The following is a 14227-nucleotide window of genomic DNA, read 5'->3' as shown; positions in this document are numbered from 1 at the left end:
CTTTTGGGGACCCACAGGGGAATTGTAGTAGCTGCCACACTAGGCACGGGCCCTCAAGTGCCTATATGTTAAATATGGTCCTGTCTACATGCCAGAACCCCCATGTGGCAATAGAACCAGAAACTGTGCCATTGTTTAAGAAGGGATACTCTCATATGAATACATATCATTCAATCTTATAATAAATACAGTACATGGGGCCCAGCTGCTCTTGGTTCAACCTACAGCAATAAGAGTGGTAACAATGTATTGAGGTGGCTCATCAGTCACATGACATGTGCCATAAAACTTAATAATGGAACAATGCTAATTAAAGGTTTGTATCCCCCTACATTTCCTCAGGCCCAGACTGGCAATCTGTGGGTTCTGGCAAATGCCAGAGGGGCTGCTGTAAGGTGCCATAGTCACTATTTAGTGGGCTTGTAGGGGGCCGTTTGGGCCTCTGTGTACTTGAAATGCCAGGGCCTATTTTGTATCCTAATAGGGACCTGCTTTTTCTACTCGCCACCTGCTATATAAATGTTTTTAGTGTCTGTTTGTTTTTGTGAGCACTTTTATTAGCAGCATCGGATTCGTGTCTGGCAGGTCTCCCAGCCCAGTGTAACGGACAGACACAGCGGATGATCAGGTGCACAGGCTTAATCCCATTCTAGCAGCGGTTAGGGCATCTCCTCATAAAAATGGCTTATAAATTATATTTTAAATGCCTTTTTAGATAAATTTTAGATTTATTATCATGACAACCATGAGTGTCGGCGTATGGGCACATAAACAGGGCCAACCCCCAACAATGCCCTATAAAGCGTCACTTTTGTGCAGGGGAACATAAGCAAATTCAATCCAATTTCTGGGTAAGGGCCATAACTGTGGGGTAGTATATGATGCAAATGGGGCTGCAGCCATGGGGCATTGGGTATTTTAAAGGAAATTTAAACCCTTGAAAGAAATGAATGTAACATTGCTTTCTGAGCACTTTCGCAGTTTGTTTTTTCATAGTTTTCTAGATATTTGCAGTTTTAACAATGCTCATAACACTCATGAATTTGAAACAACAGCACCACCTCCTGGTTGTTTTGATGAACTGGATACAGACAGTATAAAATGAAATTTGGGGGGGAAAAGGAAAACCTTGTGATGTTTCTTTCCTCAGAAAATCAAGTTAGCAAACAGAGAAAGGACATGACAGGTGGGGCATGGGGCATCCAAGCTCTTGATGTGGGAGAATGGCCCTGATAACCCCAGGTGTGTAAGGGTTAGAGGTAGTACATAACAGAAAGGGTGAAACAGATGACACATTAGCCCATTTGTTTAAAACATTTTATTACACTTTAATACCCCTGAGAAAGACAGTCTTTGCCTCCCCGTCCTCCCCCCACACAAAAAAAAGAATATTCCTATTCTTAATCTTTTGGGTGTTGAAAACCTTCCAGCAGTTAAGAATTTAATACAGTTCAACCCCCCCCCCCCTCTGGGCAGAAGGAAAATGTAAAATTCACCCAATATGGGAGAATGAAAATAAAAGGGGCACAAAGGAATTGATTGTAACAGCACAAGTGATGGCTGTCGGGCAGGGTGCTCATTATTACTACACCCCTTAGGCTTTGCATAGAATATACTTTGCCTTTGGTTGTTTTTACCCCCTCCAATGATTGGTGGCTGATTAAAATCTTTTTCATTGGGGCAGAAACTTGCCGTCATCACTAGAGAACCCACTCCAATAGGCGTAACTCCCTGGAGAGGGTGCACTGCCCCGCTGGACTACTGAACACTGCACAGAGCCAGGATTCAGCTTCCAATCCTATTCAGCACGTATCGTTGGCAGATGTATAGTGGTAACCTATCCTGTGCCTCCACATACTGAATGAACCCAGACTTGGCCATGGTAAATAATGTGCAAATCCGGACACCTAAATGGCTTTGGAGGGTTTAAATAGCAATACAAAAATCTAAATAGCCAACCCCATTCTTCATAGGAAATACACTGTAAAAAAATATTTATTAAAAACAGATAAAAACACATTTATTGCACTTGCAAACCATTTTAAATATCAGCCAGATAGCAAAGCCCTCAAGCCTGTGTCATGGCGGCACTTCATTGAAAAGGAACCAAGCAACATAAAGCACCATCGTGGATTAGAGGTTCCCAAGCGGAGAAGTGGTCATTCAAGAGTCAGTGCTTGGTGGGCACCAAACAGCCCATTGTCCTATCAAGGCAAGAGATGCTGGCATCTTTGGCATCCGCTTCTCTGATCTGTCACACAGAAAGCTCTGGATCCTCAGTATATACAGAACAAAGGGGAAATGGGCTTTGGGTCCGTGCAACAGTCTCTCTGATACATCCATACGCCTTTAGAACCCTAAACCCTGCTTGTATCATGTGCCATAGGAGTAACATTCCTAGGATACGGGAAGTGACAGTCAACGTGGGCCTTGCTTACTAAGTAGTGCTATATAAACAGAACAAAAAACACTCCCCTGCCCCCCACCCCCCATAAAAGCAAGCGACTTAAGGGATTGGAGACCAATGGAACCCTATGAGCTATAGGACCCCCCTAAATTCTCCAGGAGGTCAGAAGAGGAGTTTGTATATTATGGTCGGAAGGCATATCCTACTTCTCCTACAGAAGTGGTTACTTTAGACGGAGTGAAAGCCAAACCTTAGATTTAGCGCTGGACAGAGGCCAAATACGTGGTAGCCACCTAGTCATGCCGATATGACTGCTATGGGAAATCTCCAGTCTAATATATACTTATGATTGCATATACACAGCGCACACCGTGTGCCAGAAGCACAATAATTTAACATCTTTCTTCTACAGAAATACTGCATTGAACCCCTTTGAGCAGACCAATGAAAAAAGGTCCAGTTTTGAGGTCTTCACTGCCTTGAAGTCACTTCCATTAAGCAGACCATTTAAATCCAGAGCAGGCACAGGCCCCCGACTTACAGTTCAGCAATGATTAAAACCCGGAGCTTGCTGTTTGCGGCCTCAGTAAACATGAGGGAAATGAGTAGCCGAGGAACTGGAATCAGAACTCCATGTTAAAGCTTTCTTCTCCTTTGGTATGGGAAATGTTTTCTGCCACCCTATGACCTGAGGAACTGTCCTGAATTCTTAAATATACATATTGTCCTCTAGTTTTCCCCTTAATAAACTCCTCTTCAGTGGAAAGCAGAAAGATTCAGCCATGATATTGTCATAGTTATCAGCCAGTTATTCTATTCTGTATAGGTCTCCTGGGGGATGTCAGTGTGTCCTTGTTTCCCTCCCTCCCAAACATTGGGTCAATGTAAAGCTGGCCCTTGGCTCTTCTTTCACCTCCCCCTCTGAGGATTCTTTGGCAGTGCAAGGGATGTGGATGAAGGAATGGATTAAGCCTCTGATGCAGCCTGGGGCTTCAGTTCGGCTTTTTCCATGGCAGTTCCATATGGCAAAGAACGTTTAAAGAAGCCAAGCTGTATGGGAGAAAGGTATGAAATCATTACATTTTCTTAATGTATCATGGAATAAAACATACACGAAAAATAGGATCCTTCCATAAATGTATAAAGCACCAGTAAAATTCTCCTTAAATATAGGCAAGAGAACAAACTAGAAATGAGGACTTGAGCTCCAACAGAAATGTTTAATACATTAGGTGTCAATAACCAAAGTGAGTACAGTCAGAGCTCAGTTGTGCCTAATACAGTGGGACACATCAGTCAGACAAAATGTAATGTGGGCTTATTAATAATGAGACACTAAAGTGCACCCCATACATTTCCACATCATTTTACGACCAGAAACCAATGGCAGTTCAGGGCCACAGATATACATGTGATTAGGCTGGGGCTGAGTGAAATGTATGTGTAGCCAGTGATTAGAATGGCACAAGAGACCAGAAACACAGGAACTAAGGCACAGAACAAACACATTAAGTACCTAGTGGGTGGCTCAGACAGAAGCTAAAAACCCTTTTCATAAGTCAAGTAGTTTGCCTCAAAAAGAGGGTAAAAATACCCCTTTATTTGGAAATGTCCCTGTTCTTGCCTGCTAATGGGACCAGCTCAGAGAATATGAATTATATTACTGCTGATCAATCTATCGTTTACATTTTATGCATGCCCCCATGTTCTCTGGGGATAGGTCTATTAAAGGGGACATATACCCTCTCAGAGTGCTTGTCCGCAATTTCAGATTTTAAGATCATCATATTAGCAATAGTTACACTGAGAGCCCCCTGCTGTTCAGCCTGTGCAAGGGCACGGCAAACGCTTTTTTACCGAGACAGGAAGAGTCTCTTGTTTCTTCACTGCTCAGTTCTATCACTCAGAGAATATTTAGTTGTTCAGCAGGGTATATGCCACGTCAACAAGTGGCCCTGATCATTTTCATCCCCTTATAATTTTTGTAGGAAGTGTTCGTAAACATCTTCTGCCTTGATTTCTCTGTACCACAGAGGCAAATGCACACGTTCCTTCTGGGAATCTCTTCCTTCTTTTCATAAGGGCTATTACATAGCTGTCTCTAGTACATGCTGCACATTACTAGGTCGCTTGTTTATTCTTATCTGCGTTCAGTCATAAAAGCTTACATACCAAATATGACTGATATCATACAGCTTCACCATGCACCCAGCATGCAAACCCACATGATCCAGACCCAAAGACTAACAAAAAAAGACTGTGTGCAAGGGGTTAAAAATAGAAAGCAAAGCTACTCTTGCAGGATCCATACTGAATTGATCAAAGGGATAAGCAGTGAAGGAATATACGGGAGATATAAACAAAAGGAAAACCCACTGATGCCATCAGTGACCCCAACTGATAACTTTATGCCACCAAATTCTACTTTATTCACTCACCTTATACAGGACATATATAAGTAACGCAAGCAGGAGAAGCCCGATTAGAATTGCCAGGATAATGATCCACAGTGGGACTCCATAGCTACTTTCAGGCTTTGTCCAATGAACTGCAGTGTCAACCTAAGGAAACCCAAAAATGTCCAGTTTTACGGCAACAATTCAAAGGGTTTTTTCCATGCAAGTAAAAATAGAAAAAAAAAAAAAGGATGCAACTTTCAATTGTAACTGTAACTTTCAATTAACGGGGATGTAAAGCCAGAAATTACAAGTGTAATTTTAAGCAACTGTAAATATGAATTAATTACAAACCTTCAGGGTGTTAGTTATTTGTAAATGTCATTACTGTTAAAACCAACAAAACTATCATTCTGAAGGGTGAATGAAGCAATGAACACAGAATAGTTTACCTGATGTGTCCCTTTAGGATACACGTGAGGAAGAATTTTGTATGGCAGCCTCTGTATATGGTAGAGTGCTTCACACTGAAGATTAAATCCCTGGTTTTCTTTCTGGAAAAGTAGAAGCAAAAGCAGATGGGCAGAGGTTTGGCCAACATCCAGTGACAACATGAAACTAAAGGAATGTTCCTATACACAAGGCCCTAATGTTGTAGTAGAAATATGTCAAATATGTCAAATATATCACAAGGGATGCTGGGAGTCCCATACTAAAGATTGTAGTCCCACGCTAATGGCAAGGTGACAGTTGCTCTCTGAAACACCATATTATTTATGTGCAACAGTGTTAAAGCAATGAGTTTTTATCGAATGAAAGAAACATCTGAGTAGTTTCATGCATATCTGTGTATCAGCATTAAGTGCAACCTGCAGCGTTTCCCTGTTGAACCTTAGTTTTTATGGCATTGCTGCAGTTCCTCCTGTTGGCCACTAGATGGAACATGAATACCAAGTTAGAAGTTTTGTTTTTTTTGTGTGTAGAGGGATGCAGGCTTTAATAACATAAAAACAAACTAAGAGGAGCACTTTATTAAAAAACAAAACAAAAAGAAAAACCCTTTTTGATAAAACGAGGGTAAAAGCGCTAGCTGAATGGGACCTGAAAAGTTTTGTATGTTTCAGTCACTTTTTAAATTATGCAGTGACACGTGTTGTCTGAAACCGCACAGCAGCACAAGATCAACATGCCTCGGCAGACAAGGGGTTAAACTGCCTCTTCTATCTGCCACAGAGGCATGATTAAAGATTGCCGCAATAGTGGTGATTCAGGGTTTCCTCTGCAAGCACCCTTGCCAATCATCAAAAGGAATAGAAAGCCTTCTTCCCAGTGATGGGTGCTTTTGGAAAGCGTTGCCGCCAGCTGTGTTTTGACAGTTGTTATGGACCCCACCCCCCTTTCACAATTACCATATCCCTAACAGTGTGTAAGACACAAATCAGTGACAGATGGACCTCCACTCAGTGATTCTGGTGAAAACGTGCCATAGGTCTTAAAGGGGTTGTTTAACTCTGGGTTTGTTTTTAATTATAGAATGGCATATTCTTAGCAACTTTTCAATTGGTCTTCATTTTTATAGTATTATTTGTCTCTCTCATCCTTCTCTCCACCTTTCAAATGGGGGTCACTGACCCCAGCAGCCAAAAAAACTAATGCCCTGAGGCTACAATTTTATTGTCATGTTTCCTTATTATTCTCTCTCTTTCTATTTAGGCCCTTCTTTGTTGCTGCACAAAAATAATTCAAGAAATGCAAATAATAAAACATATAGACCAATTGTAAACTGTCTCAGGATATCACTCTCTACATCATACCAAACATTAATAAAGGTGAACTTCACAGTGTGTCACTGACAAAATGATGATAGGTTCATTGATTTACCTGCATGAAGGTGTTGGCCCAGATGAGGAAATTTACCCTTAGGATGGCTCGCTTTTGTTTCTCCAGTGGCCCAACATTACAGTGTAGATGGAAGCAGTCCACATGGGGTTCATTGCATTTCTATTTAAAAACAATCTAGTTAAACTCTATATACAGATATCAGAGCCAGAGCAAGGACCAGAGAAGGGCAGAAATAATTAGTGCATAAAGTAATGTACTTGTTCCCCTTTCCATAAAGCCACAGTATCAAAATAGAACAGTTTTTACATACGGGTTGTGAAGTGCTGGAAAATTTATTATTATTTTTAAATTCTGCCCCTGGCTGCCCTGCTGGTCAATATAATCCAGCAGCAGGACATGGGGGGGGGGTGCACCTTTCCTCACTGACTGGGCAGTTGTGGAAAGGATAACAACCTATAGGGTGTGTTTATACATCCCAACTTAAAAACATCAGTGACTTTCCAGCTGATCTAATTTACCTTAGATCTAATCAGAGAGGAAAAAGGCAAGGAACCAATATGAAGGTATCTGTTCCTTATACCACTAACTCCTTACTACTCCTAAGTAGCAAAATAACACGCTCTTCTTTGGGTGAAAAGACAAGTCTTAGCTCTTTTGTTGCTTCCACATGACCTTAATCGGCAAGCGAAAGAACAGCATCATCTCAAACACTAATGGTTCTGCTCTACTGGCCTCAGTCAAAGCAACGTTTGCTATATATATATTATATATGTATATATATGTATATATATATATATATGTATGTATGTATGTATGTATGTATGTATGTATGTATGTATGTATGTATGCACCACTTGTCTACTGGTCAGCTTCATTGTACAAGGCTTCTTCCCTGAAAGAATGTGACCTCCTAGAACATTAGATGCTCCTGAGTTGAGAGAAAGTGACCTACCAGAACATTAGATGCTCCTGAGATGATCCGGGCAGTGTCTCGCCTTTCCACATGATGGACAGGTTTGGGATTTGGAGTAGGTGGGTGGTCTGTGGGTGAATGCTAACAGATGAGAACTTTGTTAATGTTTCATTTATATACAGGACATGGATCTAATACAAATAACAACATATTTTTCAACTCTTAAAAGTTAGTGTAAAATCAAAGCCAGGTTTATGCAGTATTTACACTAGAGCAGCATGTATGCACGCACACACTTAGACACAGCCCCGGGACGGGGAACCTACCTGTAGATGTAGAGCATTATCTGGGTGATTAGAGGTGCAGTTGGTCAAACCTTGCACAGCATAAGACATCACATACATAGCATATTCCTTGTTGACTCTCATTGGACATCTCAGCTCTAGGATTCCGTGACTGATGGAACTTGGCCCAAAGTTGACCAGCTAAAGGTGGAATCAGGAATTCAGACATCAGTGACATATCCTGCTATGTTCCTTTTATCGCAACCCCCACCCCAAAGCTAATGTGGCAGAAAATAACAGCATTATTAAAGCCTGCCTAAGAAACTAGACTTCAATAGCAGCAGAAAAGTGTGGGTAATTATGTGATGACAGTATCCTGCCAGAGTAATGCCTTTTGTGTGGCCTGTTCTGGGTTTTTTCCCTTACCTCATACACATGTTTGACCTCCGGACCTGCCTCCTGCCCCGTCATGGGATTCCTGCCAGGTTTCCAGTTTGCAACAGGGAAGTTAACACTGTCTGGCTTTGAGGCGCTGAACCAAAAGAAAAGGGTTGCTCAATAAATAGAAATGTGATTGGGATGGGATCAGCAGTTCTAGCACTGTTAAATGAAATACTACTGCAACAAAATCCTGAGATGAGTAATATCATCATAACCATATTCTCAGTCAAATGTTTGGAATGAAAACTGAAAAAATGTGGTTCTTGATCAAAGGTGAACGTGGGCCCTATAGAACTGAAAGGGTCTCGGCATTTACTTACCCAAAAAATGATACTACACTGTGGGCTTCAACATTTAATGCCAAGTGCACCGTCTCACTTTGGGAGTTATTTTGATTTTTGCTACCAAGAGAAAAGAAGGAAATCGTTTTAGCAAGGAGCAGCTGCAGTTACACACACACACACACACACACACACACACTCGGCACATTAAATATAAGGTATTTGTAGGGTGAATTGGCTTTTATAATAGAAAAACTTAAATTGGCCAACTCAACTGCAACAAAATGTTAATTTATAGATATTTTCAGTGTCTGGGTATCTGTATATGTAAGTTAAAGCAGATAAAACATAAAAATGTACCTGCGGATCTGGAAGTCAAACTGCACATTATGGCTTGAATCACGTAGATGTGGCACTGTGAACCTTAGACCCCCTGCAAGCTATAGAAAACAAACTTATTAAAAAAGTAGCCAAAAAAAAACAACCCATAACAATACAATTAAAAGCCTGAAAGTGGCAGTATACACCTTTATTAGACTTGGTCCAAACAAAAAGTACATATGAAATGGAAAATAAAACCCATATTTATCTAGGGATCTTTTTCCAGGGACATTTGTTTAAATAGCATAGCACAGGACTGTTGAACCGGAGGCCAGTGGCAGGATGTGGCCCTCCAAAGGATTTTTATGACCTCCATTCTGCCCAGACGTTCAGCATAGACTTCATTGTTTGAGATTCATTCTCATTTTAATTTAATTGGGCCCTTGGGACATGCTATATGAGCAATATTCATCCCACTTCATGTAACAAACTGGACAGCACTGACTCAGCATACAATAAGCCCTTCCCCAAGCTGCAGTCTATGTATCTCAGGTGTACGGATAAGGAAGATTTCATTATAAAGAAGCAGTAAGGGTAATCTGATTGACTGCCAGGAAGTTGGAGAATGAAAGCACTTTCTGTTTCACCATTTGCCTTGTTTAGTACAGGAAATAACACAAAACCACATGTCTTCATTGAAATGAAAGGCAAAAACTATGTTCACAAATATTCATTGAACTCATGTTAAACAAAATGGGTATAATTGCCAGACCTTTGTGCCATCATTGGCTCTAAAAGAACCCATCAACTTGCAAACTCAGTACATCTGTGTAGGTTTAGGTGCTAGAGTTATGAGACACCTTTTGCATCCAGAATAGTGACAAGGGTTTTGCCATGACCAAAAACACAGCATGACATTCACATCTGCATCAGTGCTGCGAGCCTTAGCAACATAATACTTCTAATGGGCCAAGTTCAATTACAAAAATAAGGCAAAATATAAATTGGGATCAATGGGTAGCAAGTGCGGGGAGTAGGAGCTACAAGCCCTGGATTGTCTGCACAGAGTTGGACTTGCCCTTCCATACAATGTGTTTTCAGTAGAGAAATACTCACACTGGCCCCGGCCTTCATTGGGTTTCCAAGGTCACAGATCACCAGGCGGGTCTGATTCTCCAACTCGTAAGCACAAGGTAAAATCAAGAGATTCTGCAATGAGACATCACACAGTGATTTAGAGACTTTGGAGTAAGCGACGCAATTAATTTGTACAGATGTTTTAAGATCTGTTATCCGGAAACCTGTTATCCAGAAAGCTCTGAATTAAGCCCATCACCCTTAGACTCCATTTTAATCAAACAATTAAAATGTTTAAAAATGATTCCCTTTTACTCTGTAATAATAGAACAGTAGCTTGTACTTGTGCCTAGCTAAGATATCATTAAGCCTAAGCGGAGGCAAACAATCCTATTGTGTTTATTTAATGTTTAAATTATTATTTTTAGAAGCCTTAAGCTATGGAGATCCAAATTACAGGACAATCTTTTACCGAGAAAACCCCAGGTCCTGAGCAGTCTGACTAACAAGCCCCATAACTGCATATGGTAATTAGTAGCATCTTACCTTCCCAACTCATGCATGTCCTCACAGCTTCAAATAAAATACAAAGTTTAATATGAAAAGCCTAAATATCCTCATGTAATAATCCTGCCTCTTCTGTCATTAGTGCTTTATCTTAATTTTGCCCTTCTTCTACCCCTCTGCCAAAAATGGCTCAAATACAACAAGAAGAGATAACTGCAAAGCTTCACATAGTACCCAAAAAAATTTAATCATCATCCTTGGCATTGTATATAGGGAGCCAGGGCTAATGTAACAGGCTCTAGATCTCTCCTTACCTCGTTGTTCCTCACTATGCCACTGTACTCTGCCTCTGGGGGCAATGTGACATAAAGTTCCGCCTCGTAGGCTCCTCCCCCCAAGTTCTGGGCATTAAAGAACAATGTCAAGAAGTTCTCGTCCCCAAGATATACAGATTTCCGGTCACTGCAACACAAAGCATGGAGGATGTTTTACTGTGCAAGTTGCAGATGGATAAATAGGTGGCCTTAAATAAAATAGTGCGCTCTCATTATCACTATAAATGGGTGGGCAAACAAAATCTGCCACAAAGTTTTGAGGAGTTGTGACCCCTGCTTGCAGCAGAAACCACAACTTTGCTTCTCACACTATTCTACAGAATGGGAAGCAGTCTAGGCGAGTAGTGGCGTTCTGATCACTGCCACTAGTCGTGATGAAAATGCTGCATTGTTCCATAGCCCTAAGGCCAAGGGCACACAGGGCTTTTTACAAACACGGGATGGAGGATAAATACACTAATAAAACCAAATTTGGCTGATGATGCGCATTTCTCAGCAAAATGTGTTGGGGTAAGTTGGCCCAACGTCATTACATAGCGTAATGGCAAAACGAAAGCTATGCCACTAATATGTATGGGCACGAGCCACCTTGTGAGAGTTTTGCCACCATTTTGTAAATACACCATGTATTCCAGCTTAGTGTATCGTCTACCATGTGGATCCCATGTTAATCTATGGAATGTAGTTTTGTAGGTGTATTGGTGATGGTGTAGCCTGGCAGTTGTCAGCTTGGGCACGCCCTGTGAGAACAATGCAGCATATCCCATGATCGCCTATAGCGCTGCATTTTATGTGTATTTATACTTGAATCTGTGTTTTAAAAAATGCAATGTAGAAATGCCCCGTGTGCCCCTGCCCTTAATACCCTTGTTTCATTTTTACGTGGTTTTACAGTTGATATAGGACAAAAAAGTCATCCACTGGGGATATCAATTTGTTAGGAAACCCCCAGCAAATACAACTGCTAAAAAGCTTAATGTGATGCCCCATGCAAACATGGTGCGATTTACACCAAAATGAAGTGCCAGCCTGGGGAAAAAAAGTAAATTATTTTATTCAATATGGGTCCCTAAAAATCTGACATTCCCTTGTCCTTTAAAAAAAAAAAAAAAAAAAAAAGTAAATTGGCAGGCCAGAGGGGCAGCTGACATAGACCAGGACTCCATACTGGGCCCTTAGTGTGTGCTTTAAATGCCAGCGCCTATTTTGAATGTCAGTCCTTATATAAGGGCCCAGGCTTAAAACCATTTTGATTTAAATTTGATGAGAATGCTGATTTGCTCTCCTAGTGATACCCCCCTAGCAGCCCACCTGAATGCCCTGAATATTCTTGGAACAAAACCTGAATGGGCTGAAAGAGCAATGTCTTCATAGATCTGTAACCTCTTATGGGCCAAGAAGGCCCTAACCGAATGCAGTACTTTAAAGCTGGGCTGAATATATATATAAAAAAATAATTAAAAACCACTGTGCCATGGGTTTAGTGGTCTGTTATAAAAATAGCTAGACTATATCGGCCATAAAGCTCGACAGGACAGCTCCTTCTTGGGAAAAAATGGAAAACAACGAAACTGATCAATGCATTTGAGAATGTAAGCTGATGACTGTTCTCCCCCAGCCCTAAGGGCTAGCGTTACTAAACATTACATATTGTCCCCAGGGACACAGCACAAATATGTTAATGGCAGTGCCCCTTGAAACACTAACATACTGGCAACAAATATACTTTTAAAGTTTAATGATGTAAATTTAAACCATGAGTAACCCCTGATTTATAACATGTGCGTGACTGGGAAAGGTGACCTGCTAGTGTGGTCTCTGACCTGATCCTGTCAGCCAGGAACATTACATGTGCAACGGAATTCATTACTTTACAAGGGGCATAATTGCCCCCTTATAGGGAAGATAAAAAAACAAGGACCAATTCTAAAAATGGCAAAAAAATATAAAATGTACTGAAGGAAGAGTTCTAAGAAGAATGGGAAACGAAACACAGCTCCCTAGCAGAACTGAGCAGCACTCCATGGGGCCCTGAGCAGCACTTTATGGGGCCCTATATGGTGCAATTAATTCAACACAAATTCACCAAGGAAAGATATCAGCAGCATATTTCAGGCCAATGCATGGGGTTAGTAAAGCATATAATTAGCAGGATATTACACGACTTGATACACTAATAATAATAAAAAGGCTTCCCTTACCCTGAGACATTGAGCTTCAGATCTGGCACACAGATGTTATCTTCGCCACAGTCCAGCTGGATCTGAGCCTGACACAAAGAGAACAAGGGAAATGTTACAACTATGTCCACCACAAACCATGTTGATAGGCCACTGTTAAAACTTACATATATATATATATATATATATATATATATATATATATATATATATATATATTACACAAGCACTGTCAACCCAAAAACCTTAGGCTAAATGTAAAAGTATGTTAATAAGTGGAATCTCAGACAGAGTAAATGGATGAATCTGATGAGCCGAATCACATATTTATGTTGGGAAAACTCATCACATAAACTCCCAGCTGAGCGCCTGATGTTACAATGGCTCATAGCCAGGTTGGATACTCTGCTATACAAGGAAACAAATACTAGGCTGTGTTATCAAGGCACATTTCCCGGCACCATTCCTGTTATCAACAGACCTGGCACTCGAATACAAAGCGACTGCTATTAACAAGATACTTCATTGCCAAAAACACCATAATCTGCACTTATCAGACATCATTTTCAGGCGGGAGGTGAGCACATTCCTTTGCTTAGAACACAGTTTGTTTCATCGAGACGCCTGCTGCTCTGCCAGCTCACCTTCTGCTCAATATAATTCTTGGTCTTGTAATTGAAGATGGGCATGAGACCGTGGGCATCAGCTGGTGCCAGTGGATCCAGAGAGAAATTCAGGCCGACGTAAATTGGAGAGAGCTTGTCCCGAAACTCTGACTCCTCCTGTGAATGGGGAAATGTGATGCGTTTTATTTAAAGGAGGTTTATGAATTCATTTGTAAGCCTCATTGGACATAGCCACAAAACAGAGAAAAGGTCATTGATTAATACAGGTGAAATGCACAAGGGGCAAGCATGTTTAAACAATTAAAAGGCATAAATAAGAGTAGTTATGTGACAATGACCTAAGTCAGTGCTGTCCAACTTATTACAAGTATTGGGCCAATTATATCTCAAAAAGCGAGTTTGACAGCTGGATTAAACTAAAATCATTATATGGAGCCTTACAGCTGACTGGGGGGGGCATAAAAATACTTTAGGGGGCCACATGAACAGCTCTGATATAAGGGATTGTGATGACTAGCTAGCAGTTAGTGCACACCCCTGCCTCCAGGATGCTGAAATATGGTAATCTAACAGCTGGATGCCCACAGGCCGGGTACCTAGCTTTATAATATAACAGA

At 41.0% G+C, this 14227-nt stretch overlaps 1 protein-coding gene across 1 annotated transcript in view; it reads right to left on the bottom strand.

The window, feature by feature from the left end:
- Window positions 1-1303: 1303 nt before the first annotated feature.
- Window positions 1304-14227, bottom strand: part of itga5 (integrin subunit alpha 5) — a 59197-nt gene continuing 46273 nt past the window's right edge. Inside the window, exons 18-30 of the mRNA XM_031897191.1 lie at window positions 13629-13766; window positions 13006-13073; window positions 10784-10931; window positions 10002-10094; window positions 8925-9004; window positions 8604-8684; window positions 8269-8374; window positions 7885-8043; window positions 7598-7699; window positions 6685-6804; window positions 5256-5357; window positions 4846-4968; window positions 1304-3457 (exon numbers count right to left, since the gene is read on the bottom strand). Coding sequence (XP_031753051.1) covers window positions 3374-3457; window positions 4846-4968; window positions 5256-5357; window positions 6685-6804; window positions 7598-7699; window positions 7885-8043; window positions 8269-8374; window positions 8604-8684; window positions 8925-9004; window positions 10002-10094; window positions 10784-10931; window positions 13006-13073; window positions 13629-13766 — 1404 coding nt within the window. The 3' untranslated portion in view covers window positions 1304-3373. The remainder of the gene's footprint in view (window positions 3458-4845; window positions 4969-5255; window positions 5358-6684; window positions 6805-7597; window positions 7700-7884; window positions 8044-8268; window positions 8375-8603; window positions 8685-8924; window positions 9005-10001; window positions 10095-10783; window positions 10932-13005; window positions 13074-13628; window positions 13767-14227) is intronic.

The sequence above is a fragment of the Xenopus tropicalis genome, chromosome 2, assembly GCF_000004195.4.
Source record: "Xenopus tropicalis strain Nigerian chromosome 2, UCB_Xtro_10.0, whole genome shotgun sequence".
NCBI lineage: Eukaryota > Metazoa > Chordata > Amphibia > Anura > Pipidae > Xenopus > Xenopus tropicalis.
Note: the sequence above shows the minus strand (reverse complement) of the source record. Positions and strands in the feature narration are given on the sequence as shown.